The sequence below is a fragment of the Vanessa tameamea genome, chromosome 28 (assembly GCF_037043105.1).
Source record: "Vanessa tameamea isolate UH-Manoa-2023 chromosome 28, ilVanTame1 primary haplotype, whole genome shotgun sequence".
Taxonomy (NCBI): Eukaryota; Metazoa; Arthropoda; class Insecta; order Lepidoptera; family Nymphalidae; genus Vanessa; species Vanessa tameamea.
Genome location: NC_087336.1, coordinates 785,667 through 803,338, shown reverse-complemented (window position 1 = coordinate 803,338; position 17,672 = coordinate 785,667). Strand labels below are relative to the sequence as shown.

General features: G+C 33.8%; 2 protein-coding genes across 4 annotated transcripts in view; one reads left to right on the top strand and one right to left on the bottom strand.

Moving 5' to 3' along the window:
• Positions 1-1,844: 1,844 nt before the first annotated feature.
• LOC113395346 (ATP-dependent zinc metalloprotease YME1L) lies at positions 1,845-13,412 on the bottom strand. Of its 2 annotated transcripts, none has more exons than XM_026632942.2 (15): positions 12,880-13,412; positions 10,707-10,856; positions 10,060-10,192; positions 9,101-9,203; positions 8,713-8,923; positions 8,208-8,308; positions 7,668-7,796; positions 6,822-6,985; positions 6,247-6,412; positions 5,919-6,001; positions 5,066-5,166; positions 4,275-4,414; positions 3,567-3,673; positions 2,611-2,764; positions 1,845-2,071 (listed from the first exon to the last, which is right to left on the bottom strand). In XM_026632942.2, exons 1-14 carry the CDS (start codon positions 13,226-13,228, stop codon positions 2,617-2,619), a joined length of 2,085 nt encoding a protein of 694 aa, XP_026488727.2. In that variant the 5' UTR covers positions 13,229-13,412; the 3' UTR covers positions 1,845-2,071; positions 2,611-2,616. The 2 variants fall into 2 exon arrangements, with proteins under 2 accessions (XP_026488727.2, XP_064075595.1); XM_064219525.1 differs by having other exon boundaries at positions 12,892-13,412.
• Positions 13,413-14,204: 792 nt separating this feature from the next.
• The window catches only part of Da (daughterless), a 127,235-nt gene continuing 123,767 nt past the window's right edge, over positions 14,205-17,672 (top strand). For both annotated transcript variants that reach the window (XM_064219532.1, XM_064219531.1), the window contains exon 1: positions 14,205-14,292. In XM_064219532.1, coding sequence (XP_064075602.1) covers positions 14,211-14,292 — 82 coding nt within the window. In that variant the 5' untranslated portion in view covers positions 14,205-14,210. The remainder of the gene's footprint in view (positions 14,293-17,672) is intronic.

The window sequence follows — 17,672 nt, the reverse complement described above, 5'->3', positions numbered from 1 at the left end:
TCGTGTAAAGTCATGATTTAATATTAAAACTTACGAAACCAAAACACAACACATTTTTTTTATATTTTATTTTATTAAAAACCTTTATTATTCGGTCTTAGCTTAACAATAAAAAAATACCTTTGTTTTAGCAGTGGAGAACTTTAAATTATAATAAATCAAATGATAGTTTTAAAATTCTAGTGCTACCACTAGGTCTATATATTTAAATAAATATTTTGAACGATACTTGTACCGAAATTTAAAGTTTCGTTATGACATTGGAAATTAACTTTAACGTCACAATTTAAATGATAATTAACAAATAAATGTAAAATAAGCATATTGTGTCTTCGAGTTTTTAACCGTTAAAATAAAAAGACTACAAATGTGTATCTATAACTAATTTAATAAAATCTATGTTTAATCGATTGGCAGTAAATTAGGATCTAGTAAATGTGCACATGAAATAAATAAAATATATTATAATTAGTTTTTATCTGTATATTATAAGCGTCAAACGAATGATGTTACGAAAATTAATTCTAAAACGAATAACTGACTACGGAAATGTTTGACATTGACAATCTTTTTTCATAAAAACGCGCCAATTTCACTTTCCTACTTTGTTTAAATTTTAATTATTAAATTGAATTAATAATTATTATATATTTTGTACGCGAATATACTTTTTTTATAGGATTTGAGCGTATTCAATGCTATTGGTTGTTATTATTTTACAAGCTGATTGATTTGTGAGGTTTCAGTTTGTGTCAAATTACTTTGTGAAGTTTGTGTGTATTCGAACTTCGACGACTGCTCGCCTCTATCATTATCCATCTGCTCTCGCAAGTATAAGGAGTTGTTAATAAACTTTATAATATAGGTACATAGCCGATGTATAGATCGATTTCGGCAAGGGGGTCAGAAAATGATTCCGACATGACAGAATATGCAGCCTTTAAAGGCAAAATAGGTTTAAATTAGGAGTCTCTCGGCCTTGTTTTGTAAATTATACTTTTATTTATACATATTTAAATTAATAAAAGAGAATAAATATATAAGAATTATAAGAAATCAGAATTATTGTATTATTTATAAAAATATTAATATACAATTCCGATTAAAATTAAAATTCTAATTGTAAGTGGTTACGTATATAAGTAACTACTCTGCTGCCATTCCAGACATTGCTTTTCAGCAATGTTATTCTGTTAGAATTCACATTGCATCTCACTCGTTAAGTTTTAAAAATTGGCTTACAGCGATACACTGTTCATGTATGTATCCTTTAAACATTAGGGCCGTCCCTCAAGGAGAGCCTTTATTGTAACTTCACTTTCCTGCATTACATAAGTGTCAGAAGAACCGAGCATTACAAGCTGTGCATTGCATTGTAATGCACAGCCTGTAATGATGTAAATGTCCAACATTGTAAAAACTAAATGCTTAAATTTGAAACTTAGATTGTTAGATTAAAGAAAAATACTTTCAGTTACTGAAGATCCTTGTCATTGGCATAGTCAATATTGCATATCACTTTCTAACATTTCACATTTGTGTTCTACAGCGAGTTTTTAGTTCGTTCTTACAGAATATCTATATTGCCAAAGTTCATGACACAAACTGTATTTTCAGAATTGTCTACACTGACAATGTCATGTAAAATCATTATTTACTAATCAGTTATTAACTCGAATTAAAAAACAAAACAGTTACATAATGACAATTTAATCTATTTGCTTAAATATTCCTATTCAATTAACATTATCATTAAAATCTTCCATTTTAAATGTTAAAAAATAACAGGCTTGTTTGACAAACACAATTCAAAGTATTGCTATGATGTAATACAAAATAAAATATTCAATATTGTTATTGTAATATTATCCAAATAAAATCATAATAACCAAATCTACAAAAGAAACTCCTCATAAACATGTTATACTTATTTTTATTGAATTTAACATCGGTTAACAACAACAGCGCAACCTGCAAAATTTTCAAAGTCACTTTTCACTATTTTGTACATATTGAGACATCTGTCCGTCTTCTACGTTCTCACTAGCGTCTAATGAAGTCCAGGATATATCTGGAAATAATATAGATATATTAAAATAGATATTACTATAAACTTATTGTAAATTGTAAGGTAAAAAAAACCTAGTAAATAAAGTAACAATCTCACTGCCGGGCTGTATAAATAATCTACAATCAAAAAAGAAATCAAAATATACTTTATTCAAGTAGGCTTTTACAAGCACTTTTGAATCGTCATTTAACAATCTATTTTAAGTAAAGCTAAATATTATAAATGCCAAAGTCTCTATGTCTGCAATGCAATTTGTAATGCAATGCAATAGCCGTGAAATGGCTAAACCACTCGACCTAATTTGATGAAATTTGGTATGAAGCAAGGTGGAACTGCAAGAAGCTGTTTTAAATTTAAAAAAAAGCTTCTCCCTACCTAACACGAAAGAATTTTACTTCCAAACTCTCAATAACAGCCTCACTGACTTGTATAAAAATGAACACCAATGATTATTCAAACTCTCGACCAACGATATCGCGTCAATACGATATTGACGTACATATGTGTATTTAATAAATAAATGTGTTAAAACAAGCAACCTGTTTCTATGCGGGCACTGCTTGCGGCAGCAGCGCGGGCGGCACGGGAGCCCCGGGACTACCGGCGGACTCCTTGCCGGCTCTCTGTTTATCTAACTTAATCTTGTCTCCGTTCATTATCGCCTTGATGTCATCAGCGTCGAGTGTTTCATATCTGAAATTAAAGTTACATCAAAAATTATGCATACAGTTAGAAATATTGCCAGTCAAAAGTGCTTTTACCAATTGACCTGGGTTTATTCGTTTCTCTTAATTTGTGTAGAATACAAGTAAACACTTCGCTTCTTAAAAATGCTTGGAACTTATTCTACTATGCTGCTTTAAGGGGGTATGGTGGTTCTTGCTATGTTTTTCTTCACTTTACTTTAATTATAATAGGTACTTCAACAGTACTGATAATCGGGTTGCCTGATTCTAAGTGATCACCACTGACCGTGGACATTTGTTGTAAGAAATTTTCACCACTTCTTACATCTCTAATTCACTCACAACCTTGAGATCTAGGATGTTATGTCTCATGTAGCTGGAGTAATACTGGCAAAATAAAATATAATAATAAAAGCAATATAAAATTCCATATTTTAAAACAAAACAAATAATAATATAATAATAAAATCTTCAAAATAAAAAGACACTTCCAGTTGAATGAATAACTTTTTAATTTTACCCTCTGTTTCTGTTAACGCTAGTCATGTAAACAAATTTTAATGTACCTTATTTTTCTCCTAAGTGAATTTTATTCTTGTGAGAAATATTAATAAAGATATCTCAAACCGTAAAATGATTGCTAAGTGGGGGATACTTACTTAACAGATAGGATTGCACAAAGTTCGAGATGCGTATGAAACACAAACTGGGACACATTTAGTAGTGGTGACTAGATTTATAATCTTTATAGCGATCTTAGTTAACAATTCGCGAAAAGCGTAAGGTTAAAAGACAAAGTAAGTGCTCACTTGAGTAAGGCATCGGCCAGAGCTTTGTGCTCTTTGGCGTGAGCACGTAAAATGGCCTTGGCGCGTTCGTAGCTCTCTGATAGTATCTTCTTTATTTCCGCATCAACCTGTAATTTAAAATAAATTTTATACATTTAACAGACATTAAAAGTTCAATATCCTTGTCGTCCTACCAGCTAACTTGTATTACTCACTAACCTAACAAGTGCTAGCCCGTCTGGTTAGGTACCACCCACTAATTAGATATTCTACCACCAAAGAGTAGTTTTGTTGTATTCCGGTTTGAAGAGTGAGTAAGCCAGAGTAACTCCAGGCACAAGGGACATAACACCTTAGTTCCTAAGGTTGGTCATTTATTGGAATGGTATCATATTTCTACAGCGTCAATGTCTATGGTTGGTGGTGATCACTTACCATAAGGTGGCCCATATGCCCATTCGCCTAACTTTAGTACAATACACTACAATACAACATAAAAAATATATAAATAACCTAATTTGGTCTCCTATATCCCTCTCTTAGAAGAAAAATATCCTGTAAAAGGCACCAAGTAAAGAGAGGTATTAAGATTTAGCATTATTTCTCTTCATGGGGCAAGGCTTCGACTATGGCACCAATATGTTCAGAAAAACAGTGATGCTTGACAAATGAGAAGGGAGGAAGTATCGTAATGCATAAAGTACGAGAGGTTCAGTATGGGATACCCACAAGCTCATTGGTGCAAGGTCCGAGGGTGTCCTGTGTCCTGGCGGGCTCCAGCGCCCGGAGCCCGACCCGTTCGCTCATACCCCACTCCCGCACCATGTGACACGCGATGGATGTCGCCTGCTTCAGGTCCGAAGATGCACCTGGAACATACAAAGAATGATTCATTAATTTACTTATAGAACTAAGTAAAAAAAACTATTAAATAATTAAAAATAAATATATATTTTTTGAAAACCTTTCAAATTCCAACGAATTGTAAAACTGAATTCACTAGGTCAAAATGTATGTGCTTTTTTATTTTTAAGGTTGACTGGAAGAGATCGCTGTTTAGCGATAAAGTCGCCTCTTGTGCATCTTTCTTAAATGTTATTCAACTTTATGTTTACTGGTGTACGATAAAGAGTATTTTGATTTGATTTGATTTGCTTTGAAGGCTTAGTAGACAAAGTTTGCCTATGTCACAAATAAATAATATTTGTACTTTTAAATCTAGTTTCAAGTCAAAACCACAGCTCCTAAAAATTTCACCACTGGGCAAATACCTTCTCCCTACTTAAAAAAAGGTGAAAAGATTATTTTATTACGCTGGCTAGATCTAATGCAGGTTGGCCGATACTAATATAGCAGATTTTCATCAGACTCGACCAGGTTCTTAAACAATATATTCCTTTACCACAGTGGGAGTTGAATTATAAACACAAAAAAGTCATTACGATCATTCAAGCCTTCGTAATTACACAAGCTTATGCCGCTGAAAGACTTTTCAATAGTTAAAGTACATTGGAACATACCTGACGTAATCTTGTCAGGTCCGAAGACAAGCTCCTCAGCCGCTCGTCCTCCCATCATGGTGTCCATCATAGCCAGCAGCTGTTGCTTTGTCACGTGGTATCTAGCAAAACAATATATAATTTTAGATATTGCACGATTCAACTGAATCACAAAAATTGCTTTTTTTTCAATGTGTCTTGGAAATCCTAAAAGGCTACAGGCTGATCAAAGGACAATAATGCTAGACAGCGTTGTTTATTTGCATTTTTTTTAAAATAATATCGGTAGGCGAACGACCAAATGGGCCACCTGATGGTAAGTGGTCATCACCGCCAATAGAGAATGGCGCTGTAAGAAATATTAACCATTCCTTACATCACCAATGCGCCACCAGCCTTGGGAACTAATATGTAATGTCCCTTGTGGCTGTAGTTACACTGGCTCACTCACCCTTCAAACCGGAACACAACAATACTGAGTACTGCTGTTTGACGGTAGAATATCTGAGTGGGTGGTACCTTCCCAGACGGGCTTGCACAAAGCCCTACCACCAAGTATATTTTATAAAGGCCTATCTACAACTTTTAGATTGAAAAACAAACTAAAAACAAAATCTCCTATTTTTTTTCCGGTTAGAAAAGTGTACAATTTCGGCGTTTCCCTACTATATTCATGTATTATACATACAAAACTTTCCCTTGAATCACTCTGAATATTAATGAAAACCGCATTAAAATCCGATCCGTAGATCTAAAGATACAAGCGTACAGACAGCGGGAAGCGACTTTGTTTTATACTACTTAGAGATAAAATTAAATATGTGTAATTATATTTAGTTATTAGTTATAATTAGTTACAATATATCCCACGAACCTCTCCTTGGCGGGAATGTAGGCGGTGTGACCGAGTGACGGCCCGCGCGGGATGATGGTCACCTTGTGCAGCGGGTGCGAGTCCTGCGAGCAATATTCACATTTACTTGTGACGAATACGTAAGCATTATTTTTATTTACACATTATCTTGTAATTGTGATACATATCATATATTCAATACGATTTCCGTGTATGTAATACAAAAATGTGACGGTATCAACGATTTCACCACCACAATCATACATTTATAATTCGTATCCGGCTTGAAGGACCAAAAATATCTTTTTGGTTTGGTAGTAGGCGACGACGTCGAGTCCGGCTCGGGTACCTTGGTGTAGTAGGCGACGACGGCGTGTCCGCCCTCGTGTACGGCGGTGATGTTGTTGGCCTCGTCGTCCGGCAGGCGCGCTCGCCTCGCGGGCCCCATCAGCACCTTGTCGCGCGCCTCCTCCAGGTGCGACATCGACACCGTCTTCGCACCCTCGATGGCGGCTCTGCGGACGAGACCACATACGTTCTTAATACATAGCTTTCAAGACAGGAGGACTGTATATTATTTTAAATAGTTGTTTGTGGCTATTTACAGCCTCAATGGTTATTGGTTCGATCCTACCTTGCAGATTTTTATCGTACCATAGCATTAATTCATAGCACAAACTTAATCGTAAATCAATAAATCAATAAATATTATATAAAAGAAAATTTTCCGTAGCCTCCAATAGCCAAATCATTTTTTAGGATCATCTTACATACCTGTAAAAGAATATTGTTCCCTAGGAGTTCGATTCGTGGAATGGACTATACATTTTTGAACTGATAGTACAAAAAAAAATTATGAATCCCTGACGGTGGCAGTTCCGAGCTATTATATCATCAAGCAGCTGTTACCACGGCCATACTCACTTTAGCGCAGCCTGGTTGACCATGCTCTCAAGATCCGCTCCGGTGAAGCCAGTGGTACCTCTGGCCAGCGCCTCCACGTCCAAGTCTGGATGTGCGGCCACACGCGCCACGTACAGACGCAAGATCTCCAGCCGACCGCCGTAGTCCGGTGTGGGTACCGATACCTGGAGAAATAAATATTTAATCAAAATCAAAATATACTTTATTCAAATAGGCTTTTACAAGCACTTTTGAATTGTCATTTAACAAACTATATTAAGTGAAGGTACCACCGGTTCGGAATGCAGATTCTACCGAGAAGAACCAGCAAGAAACTCAGTAGTTACTCTTTTTCAACATTTAGTAATACAGTCATGTTAGTTTAATACAATTATATATGTATGTTATATATCCTGCCTGGAAGTCAACAAGGATTAGCTCCATGCTTTTTTATCATCTATATAATCTTTTATTGAATAATATGCCTTCTTTGCCAATGATATAATATCTTTCTATAAGAGAATACACTGTCAGTGTCAGAGACTGAACCGATATGGAAGTGCGTGTTGAAGGTAATACTTGAAAAAAATTTGTTCGTTTTTTATTATGTAGGTAAGTTGAAGGATAAAGGACCATTGCCAATAATTATTGGTACTGTGCATTAAACATCTCTAAAGTCGCTCTTCCAACCTTGGAAATAAAGATGTCATGTCTCTTGTGCCTGTATTAAATAATTGTTACTTTAATCTGAATGGTCATTGGTCGATGGCAGATGACATAACAAGGGACCAATCAGAATCATTTATATAATCATATAAGTTAGTATGACGTCAATCATAATTTCAGCAACTGACAGTTCTTACTCACCTCTACGTCGAATCTGCCCGGCCTCAGCAAAGCTGGGTCCAAATCATCTCTCCGGTTAGTTGCTCCCAGAACGATCACACCCTCGTTCTGGTGGAAACCATCCATCTCTGATAGGAGTTGATTAATTGTCTGAAATGATCATACAAATTTGAATGAAAAATGAACAAATTAATGTAAATAAAAATTATTATTTTGTTTTATTATTTCAATTCAAAAGGCAATAACAATGTTTCAAGATGATGATGATGTCCTGCTGATCGATTTTGGCTACAGCAACCAACTTTAATGGAGACCAGCTAACTGCGCAAGACATATTGTGCACAAACACAGGTGCAAGCTCTATGTCCTCACTGACTGGTTTACAACTCAATGGCTTTACATGCTCTCCGAGGCACGGGAGTAACTACTGTAACTTTTCAGACCCCTGGCTGAAACTTTTTTTTTAAAAAAATACCAAAGTTTAATGCCTAACCTTGGGTTTGAACCAAACACCCGAGATGTTCGGCCTTACAAGCTAGCTGGTAAGTTTCGAATATTTACCTGATTAGCATATGGATGTAAGACACTATTGGTTCTTTTGGCACCGACTGAATCTATCTCATCTATGAATATAACGCACGGCGCTCGCTCTTTAGCTGCCTCTGGAAATATAATTTAAAACATACTCATTATTATTATTATATTAATATAATATATAGAAAATTAGATATGATCGATAAGATTAAATAATTATTAGGATTTCTACTGATTATATGACAATAGGTAACGGTTGTTGCTGTTTTTTTGCTGTTAAAAGATGTGTTAAGATATTAAGGTGATGTTTTTAAAATTTCTTTTATATCTTAGTAGAAATATTTATTATTTTTGAGTCACCTAGTGTAATTACAGGCATAAGGGACATGACATCTTAGTTAACAAGCTCGGTGGTGTACCAATGTCTATGATAGTGGCCACTTCAGGTGGACTATAATGCCTGTCCTATCTTATTCCTTATGCTGTAGCGTAGTGTAATGTTGTATAATTATCACTATAAGTGGCGACTCACTGAAGAGGTCTCGTACTCTTCTAGCGCCCTGCCCCACCAGTATCTCGTCGAACTCAGGTCCTGCTGCATGGAAGAAGGGCACCCTAGCCTCCCCCGCCACAGCTCGTGCTAGCAGCGTCTTGCCGGTGCCCGGTGGACCCACCAGCAACACACCCTTCGGCAGCTTGCCACCCAGAGATGAGAACTTCTCCGGTGACTTTAGGAACTCCACCTTGAAAAAAAACGAGTGACATATTTTTTTAGAAATACTTTGAATATTTTTTTGTAAATAATTTCTTTTCATTACAACACATTTTGATTTGAAGGAGGAGGGGGCAGAAGCTCTCTATCATTAACTTCATTGATTTAACCTGTTGCAAAGTAATTATTTTTAGCACATATTACGTACCACATCCTTAAGTTCTTGCTTAGCTTCATCAGCTCCCTTGACATCATCAAAGGTGACGGAGATGTCTTCAGGATCCACCTCCACCTGGTTGCCCAGCTGAATCCTGCGCATGTTGCCACATATGCACTGATTATACACTGCTTTGGAATATCGTATAACCTATCACATGTAAATTTATATTTAAGTCAGCAATTCTTTCAATTGTCCACTGGACATATTCTTTTAATTTAAAAACTACCGTAAAAAATCATAAAGATTTTCTCCCAAAGAATGTCCTATTTAGGCTGTAGTTCCAGCAGTAAGAGAACAGTTGGAAATGGCAACTTTCCCATGACTTGGAAAGCTTGTAAAACCGTTGATCCTGCGCCTGAACTTTTTCTGTTTGTGTCGTATTCGCCGTTCCACCGGATTATTGATTATAGCACACACTTGTGCATAAGTCCTGCACAGTTGGCTAGTCCCCTTGAGAAAAGCCACCTTGGCCAAAATCGGTCAGAAGGATTGTTTACTATTTATACTGGTCTTTGCAGCCTGTCTGGGTAAGTACCACCAGGTTAGGGTATCAGTGATTCTGCCCCTTCACTTAAAACTTTGTATTGGTGCTAAATTCATGAGCTATTTTAATTATTGGTATATAGTCTTAAATATAATGATTCATGACACTTAAGATTATTTAGACAATGTTTATGAACGTCGTGACCTTTGATGTTGGCCTATAAATATCTCATAGTTGAGTAGACATCTCTTCGTATCTTAGACCTTCTGTTATACAACCAAGCTGCCCCATTACAGTTCGATAGATATGGATACAAAGCGGAGTATTATCCAACTCACACACTACAGAATTCTTAATTATGTAAGTATGTATATTTTTAATATCTTCAGAGTCGAACATGTGAATTATTCATGAATAAGAACAAATTAAGCAGATAAATTTAAATCTCAGTGTAGAGAGTTACCGGAAGACAGTTCCACTAACAGACGCCATGAGACTGACAAATATAGCCAGGAATAGTACTATGGTGAGTAGTTGCTGCACCAGCTTTAGGTATTTGGAGGCTTTGGTACCACGAACATTGTCCGGATGTGACCCTGAAAGTTGTTGAAGTTATGTATGTGAGACAATATCATTTACAAAACTGGTCAAAGTAAATAAGTGTTCGTCTGTAAATATTATACAAAGTAAAGTAACAGCTTGTAATAATAATAAAGTAACAGCGTGTAATATCCCATTGCCGGGCAAAGGCCTGTCCTCCTCTTGAGAAGATTTGGCGCTTATATCAATACATGGTTTACGTTCAACTTTACTACTCGACCTCCGTGGTCATAGGAGTAGCCAGGGTTTGGTTGTAGACTCCAATAACAAAACCCTCGGAGGACCAACACTTTTTTAGATTTTTGGATAAATAATTTTCAGGAGTGAGGGGCACTAAGTTTATTTGCATCTACACTGCGATCGGGTTTCAGCAATTTGATGTTTATATTGATAGATGACATAGTATCGATAACAAAAAAAAATACAAAATAAAGATATACAAATACCCACATCAAGAATTCATAAGATTATATATTGTAGTATACAATTAAATAAAAACTATAAACATACCTGCCAAATACCCCTCAGCAAAAGCTATCTTAATTTTATCTTTCTGCTGGTGCGTGAGCACTGTATCCTCGCTGAGGAGCTTCTCCAATCTCGGTGCAACATCTGGACCGAGATTGGATTGTTTATCTGAGCTGTCTGTGACGTTAAGACCTGGAATCGTTATAAGCTATTCATAAAAATATAACTTGTTATTAAGATATACCCCAAATTGGTCCGGGCTTTCAATACTAGCAAATGGCAAAAGAGATATAATAGGAGGAACAAACATTGCACACAAGTGCATTATGAAATCCCTCAGATTCAGTTTCAAGTAAAACAAAATATCTTAAAATCTTTTATATATTAGTGTGACACAGGACCTTCAGTGAGCCAGCTTAACTACAGGCACAAGAACAATAATAAACTAGTTCCCAAGGTTGGTGGTGCATTGGCTATATAAGTAAAGGTTAATATTTCTAACTGTACCAATATCTATGTGATTACCACTTGACACCATTTAACAGTCTGACTACATTATCCAAAAAAAAGATTTGCAATTAGTTATCTAGTGTTATCAAATGATGTTAAACTTGAGGCCAAAATACTCGAATCAACAAACTGAATACATGTAATGTCTAGGGCCCAGGATAAGATCTATTTGTTTGTTAAGAACTTAGCATAATATACCATACTGCTATACAAAAATAACTCCAACACACAAATAATCTCAAGATGTTGCTCTACATCTGAGTATAGTGAGTCAAAATGAAAGTAGCTCTAGTATGTCCAAAGTTATCAAATAAAACATCCATGCAATACAACCTTATTAAAAATTTACCATTATTAAATTCATATATTATATATATGACAAATATTCTTATGTAGTGTCAGCATTCGTGAATTAATTGAATTAATTTAAAAATCAATTATTCAAATAGTTGTGCTTACTTGTAACTGATACTGTTCAAACTATGTTATTTAATATGGTACTTTAATGAAATGGTATAGTTATATACAGCTATTATTTAGTTCTGTTTAAACTGTGTTAACATCTTATACTCTACTAGTATCTACTATTTGAATATTAATAAGAATTCAATTAGAGCCATGAATATTAACACTGTCATATTTTTATCTAACTTAATGTGACTTTGCTTAGATACATAGAACAGGTCAGAATCTCGTTACTTATGTAACTCTATAGATTGAATATTTGAAATAGTTAACATTTTATGAAATTAAATATACAGGTAATAACAATTTTTTTTTATCATATAGATCAACGGACGAGCAAATGGGCCACCTGATGGTAAGGGTCACCAGTGCCCGTTGACAATGGTGCTGTAAGACAAATTAAACATTTCTTACATTGTCAATTGGCACCAACCTCGGGAACTAAGATGTTATGTCCCTTGTGCATGTACTTACACTGGCTCACTCATCCTTCAAACCAGAATACTAAGTCCTCTTGTTGGTGGTAGAATTTATAATGAGTGGGTGGTACCTATCCAGGGCTTGCACAAAGCCCTACCACTAAGTTATTAACATTATGGTAAATTAACATTTATTTCAAAACAGGTACATGTATATTCCAGTATATAGTATATATACATTTATAAAAGCTTCTTTTAATAAACTTTATTTAGATTTTATGATGAATATATACCTCAGAATATGTTAAACGGATTCAATCAAACTAACAATCCTCAATCATCAGTTACTGCAGCGTAAAGTTAAAAAAAAAACCCACTTTGAAATTACCAAAGTTAGCTAGTTACCAAAGTTACTCAAACAATTTGTTGCTTAAGCCTAGACCAAGGCCTAGGAGTGTATTTAGAAATCCCAGTGTTGTTAAGTATATAATGATCCAAGATTAAGGAACTTTCTGCATCTCTTGTATGCTTTCTGATCTTTTATAATCAGTCTTATTTGATTTGATTTGGAAATAATGACTATAATTTTAAATTTTCTGTACAATATATTACAAAATATATTAAATGTAAAATATATTATGTTAGTAGGATATAATTATAAACTATTAACTATAAAGATTAGTTACTAAAGAATCATTGGTATCAATATAAACAAAAATACATATTCAAAATTAATTACTTATGTATGATAAATTAATGAATGATTAATACCTACAATGGCATCTCAAGCAACCTTAATAATAATCTGTGTTAATACTGACCGAAAAACTTACGTAGTCTATTTATTAAATTAGGGTTCCTCTTAAGGTCTGCATGAATTCCCCTCTCTGTCTTGAACCCACGCACTTGTATATTATATTTAAATGAATCATTATGTAAATCTCTAAACAGTGTACCCACAAAATTATCAGTGAAACTAAATTTAGTTTTTTTGCCGCGTAGATCGACTGTGACCGTCGGTGTTGGTAACCATCCATTTTTATTTTTTTCGAATGAAGTTTCGGATATATGCGATATCTTCCGAGCTGATTTTAAGTTCGGGACATCTCTCACGGCAGCCTTATAGGCTCCGGCGATAGATACTGCAGACCGTACGTCTATTTTACACATCTCAGCTAAGACATTCTTATCAAAATGACGTACGGCTTCTTCGAAACTATCCGAACAAACTGTTGCATCACATAACACAGCCGCACTTTCTTTTCCCTTCACATCCTTGTTTTTAACGTTGCTTTGCTTCCTCTGTCTAAATAAACCCGAGTAACGCGAAGATAACTGGCTAAAACTTACAAGAATCTGGAACAACACAAGGTTATAATGACAATCAATTTTTACAGTGTTTTCTTCCTTTTTATAATAAATATTGTTTCTCAATAAATACTTGCCTGGTTTTGGGTATTAATAGAGTTCAGTGAGAACATGTTACATGTAGGTGAGTTGTTTGTTTCTTTTTCATAAAAGTGCACTCGAAAATTTTGTAGGTTTTTATGTCCTTACGTCAATCCGTAGCAAAACATGGCGAAGTTTATCGATAAATTACATATTTAGTGCAAATTACCGATTTTTGTTATCATTCGACTCATTTATTTACGTGGCTTGAGAAAAATATATGGTACTATTAAATATAGGTAGTAATAAATAAAAAAATGTTTTGTTTCTAAATAATTTTAACACAAATTACATATATTTTTTGATAAATACTTTTTTTAATATAACAAATGAATCATAGTCTATTGCTATATTTAATAAACTATTTCGTTGTAACCTCTTTCTTAATAAAGACTTTTTTTTTAATTCTAGGTTCGTCCTACTTCTTCAAATTATCGTATTTTTACTTTAAAATATTGCAGACTGCACTACAAGCATTCTCTATGGTTTTAGTTTAGAAACCTTTGATGAATTAAAAATTTAAATAAAAGCTTGCACGGATTACATTGTTTTTTTTTAAACTAAGAAAATTTGTTTTATCCAAATTATTTTATTATAAGATTAATAACGATAACATTCACTTTAATATTTTTGTCTTTTTGAACGGAAACTATTTAATTACAGTCTATGTTGTTTTTGGTATATTTGGACAGTAAATTCCAAAATGGCGACGAGCGATGACGAGCCTATGCATTTATATGAAGTTTTTCAAAACTGTTTTAATAAAATAGCAAATAAACAACAAGGTGAGTTAAAAATTGCATACCGTGGCTCGTCGCGCGTTCCTCAATCGAATTACCGCGTATAAGTGCAGTGTTTCATTGTGAAATTCGACCAAAGTGTTTGCGTGTTATGCCATATTCAGTGTAGTAGCCGACCAGCATTTTTCCAAATTGCGGCCAAATTTGCTGTTCTGCGTTACCGAAACCAGTTTGTCGCCGTTCCTAGAAAGATAATACGAGTGTTATAATATTTCACGCCGCTTTATTGTTGCGTTTTAGGCCTGAAAAGGCTATGTTTTGGTTAGGCAGGCGATTGTCAAATGTGCTCCTCATTGTACTCCTGCTGGTATATGTTGCGAACTTATTCTCTTAAGCTTTGTCCTATTTTCGAAAGTCACTCGACCAAACAGGTAAAATCATATTAATTTGAAGTCGGAATTATAACGTTTTAATGAAAATTCGCACTGTATAATGGCGGCTAAAGCGTAGCATCAGTGTATATTTTTTATACGCTTGGTACTCCTTTATGGACGCTTCAGCAGAACACCGATAGTTGTGATCGTCGCGAGCGCCGATTTAGATCGCAAATTACCGTTTTTATGTTCTCTTTACGCGTGTGTTTACAATTAGATATTGTTTATTTACACGATTACCGCGCACGGCGTTCTAGGAGTTACCATAGTCGATCAGCGTCGACTATTTCTACTCCTTTCCTTTCCTTATAGCATAATTATAACCATTAATTTCTATTAAAAATGAAATTTACCATTGTAAATAAGTACAAATCTGTAAACAAAGAGTTGTGTCTTGTAACATTTCTATACAAATAGTCCGTCTGTATACAATGAAAATAAACAAATGTCTGGTATTCTAAGAACGCTAAGTTACTGCCCCTTGTTCATTCGTAAATTAAAGTAAGAAATAATAATTTTATACATTTAAGATTTATTTTTTCAACTCTTTGTAATCAATCTGATTTAGGCATAATATATGTTATATGTTTAATATAACAGATAAACACCTTGTGTTTTTTGTCATACAATGAATACACTTATATGTGAAATATGTTTTCACATGTAATCCTTACCTTTATATAATAAACCTTTTTGTCATTGAAGTTAAATTTCTCTCAGATTTTTTTTTAATAATATGTCACTCACACACACAATCACTTTGTGCAATATCGTAAGCTTTTTATCATATATTCCAGAAACTTACTTTTCTAGAAAACACCAAAATTATTTTTACAATAGTTTATTTCTTACCTTTAATAGCGTAATTGTGCTCTAGCTACCCCTTGTCGTTGGCTCCAGGATGATCACACTTATCACATGACCTTAAAACTCATTCAGTATTTATTAAGGGCTCTAATGCCTTTTAATTCATTATACACATCATTTGACTTATGCAAAATATCAAAAGTTTTTGTGCTAATTATATTCTATTTCTATGAAGAAGGAATTGTTAAAAATGATCATAGAACACGTTTAAATTACAGTAATAAGATCAAGGCTCACCCGTGATTGGTCCAACGTATCTATTAACAGTCATATTGATTGAATGGGAACGATCGTTGTTTATGATTCAATGTTGTAATGCAAAGTAGATTGTCCTTGATTAAATTTGTTAACACATTTTTTTATTGTCTTTGTAAGTTTAAAAGGAAATGTATTCTTCAGTTTTTGAAGGAAGTACCTTAAGTAAAGTTATTAATAATAAACAGCAATGTTACCAATTGCAATCTTTAGAAAGCTGAATAAATAAAAAGTGACAATACCATCTAATATTGCTGTTAGTAGTTTGGATTGTATAGTTATGCGTAGTTTAAAGGCTCAAAAGATATATAAAATTTCAAAATATGCCAATATTAAAGTATATTCAGGTCATATTCTAATAAAAATAATCTATAGCTTTAGAAAGATTTCTTGTCAGAAGAAAGTACTAAATATATATATATATATTACTAACAGAACCCATTGCTTTCGGTATGTATACACATTCATGGTGATTCATCAAACCGTGTTGAAGTTATTAATCCCGAATAGATATACATAACAAATTTAATTTTAAGATTTTCAATTAATTACACTAATTAAATTTTGTTGACCTGCATCATAAGGTCTCAGTAGCCAAAAAAAGTTTTGTCATCCGTTAGACAAAAATAACAGTCATTCATATAATCCTTAGCCAAATCATAGGTTGACCAAAAGACATCTTTGTTGGTTTCCCATAGAATCCAGTTTGTCAAATTCTTGTGGCATGAGTAACGACACATATGTGGTAACCAATATTTGTCTTGGTTGTGAATGTCTAATCCAATATATGCACGATTACACCTCGTAATCAAAGGCGTTATACATACGATTTTTTTTGACTCTTTGGAGAAAATAAACCGCAAATAAAACAGAATAAATCTGGAGAATTAACAAAAAAAAGCGAGGCATGGTGAAAGAAATAAATGTATACTGACAATACAAAATATTATTTTGATCGTATGTAAGAAAAATTTAGAACTACCCTCCTAAATTGATAAACAAAAAGTGATTTAAAAAGAAATTTAGAAATCTCCGATTCTATACGTGATTGAAATAAATTATTATTTTTCTGCTATTAGATGCATGATTATATATAAAATACGCTATGAATTTTTCCCAGGAAATTTTGAGTGTTGCTATTAATATCAGATAAATAATATTTAATTCTTTTTTTTATCCAAGCTTATATAATTGCCTGCAACTTTTTTATATATTTATAAAAAATAATAATGTACGTACGTTTGTGAACTGTGCGTTGTAATACTATTCACCTGATTGTGTACAATCAAGATGGTTCCTAGCAATAAAAACGAAGACATTTTTGTGTATATTTGTACATCAACATAAATGTTCTGAGTAGATTATTCTAACCATAAGAAGTCAAACGGATAGCAAGTTAATTGATATATTTTTTTATACTCAAATAATGGCAGGGGAGTTGACAACCAACTATATTAAAATGGCGTCAAGATTTTAGTAGCGAGTCATTTAATATAAAGCCGTAGGTTTAATTTATCGTATAATGATGAGTCAAGCTTATAATGCTGAGAATTAGTACACTAACAGTCTAACCTAGATAAAAATTATGAAGTATTATGTATGGGATGTTATTGCATGTGTTTTAGGGAGGGGTTAGCCGGCTAATCGCTAGAAACGATTTTAAAAAGATATTTGATAATATAATTACACATATTTAATTTTAACTCTACGTAGTATAAAACAAAGTCGCTTCCCGCTGTCTGTACGCTTGTATCTTTAGATCTACGGATCGGATTTTAATGCGGTTTTCATCAATATACAGAGTGATTCAAGAGGAAGTTTTGTACGTATAATACATGAATATTATAGTAGGAAACCGCCGAAATTGTA

What these genes read in the sequence shown, in the direction of transcription:
- LOC113395346 (XM_026632942.2), bottom strand. Translation starts at nt 13,228, where the DNA reads ATGTGTAAAATAGACGTACGGTCTGCAGTATCTATCGCCGGAGCCTAT. An exon ending in TGCTGAGGGGTATTTGGCAG is followed by an intron (nt 10,193 to 10,706) that starts GTATGTTTATAG and finishes AACAACTTTCAG; the next exon opens with GGTCACATCCGGACAATGTT. An exon ending in TACATTCCCGCCAAGGAGAG is followed by an intron (nt 5,167 to 5,918) that starts GTTCGTGGGATA and finishes TTGTTTTGCTAG; the next exon opens with ATACCACGTGACAAAGCAAC.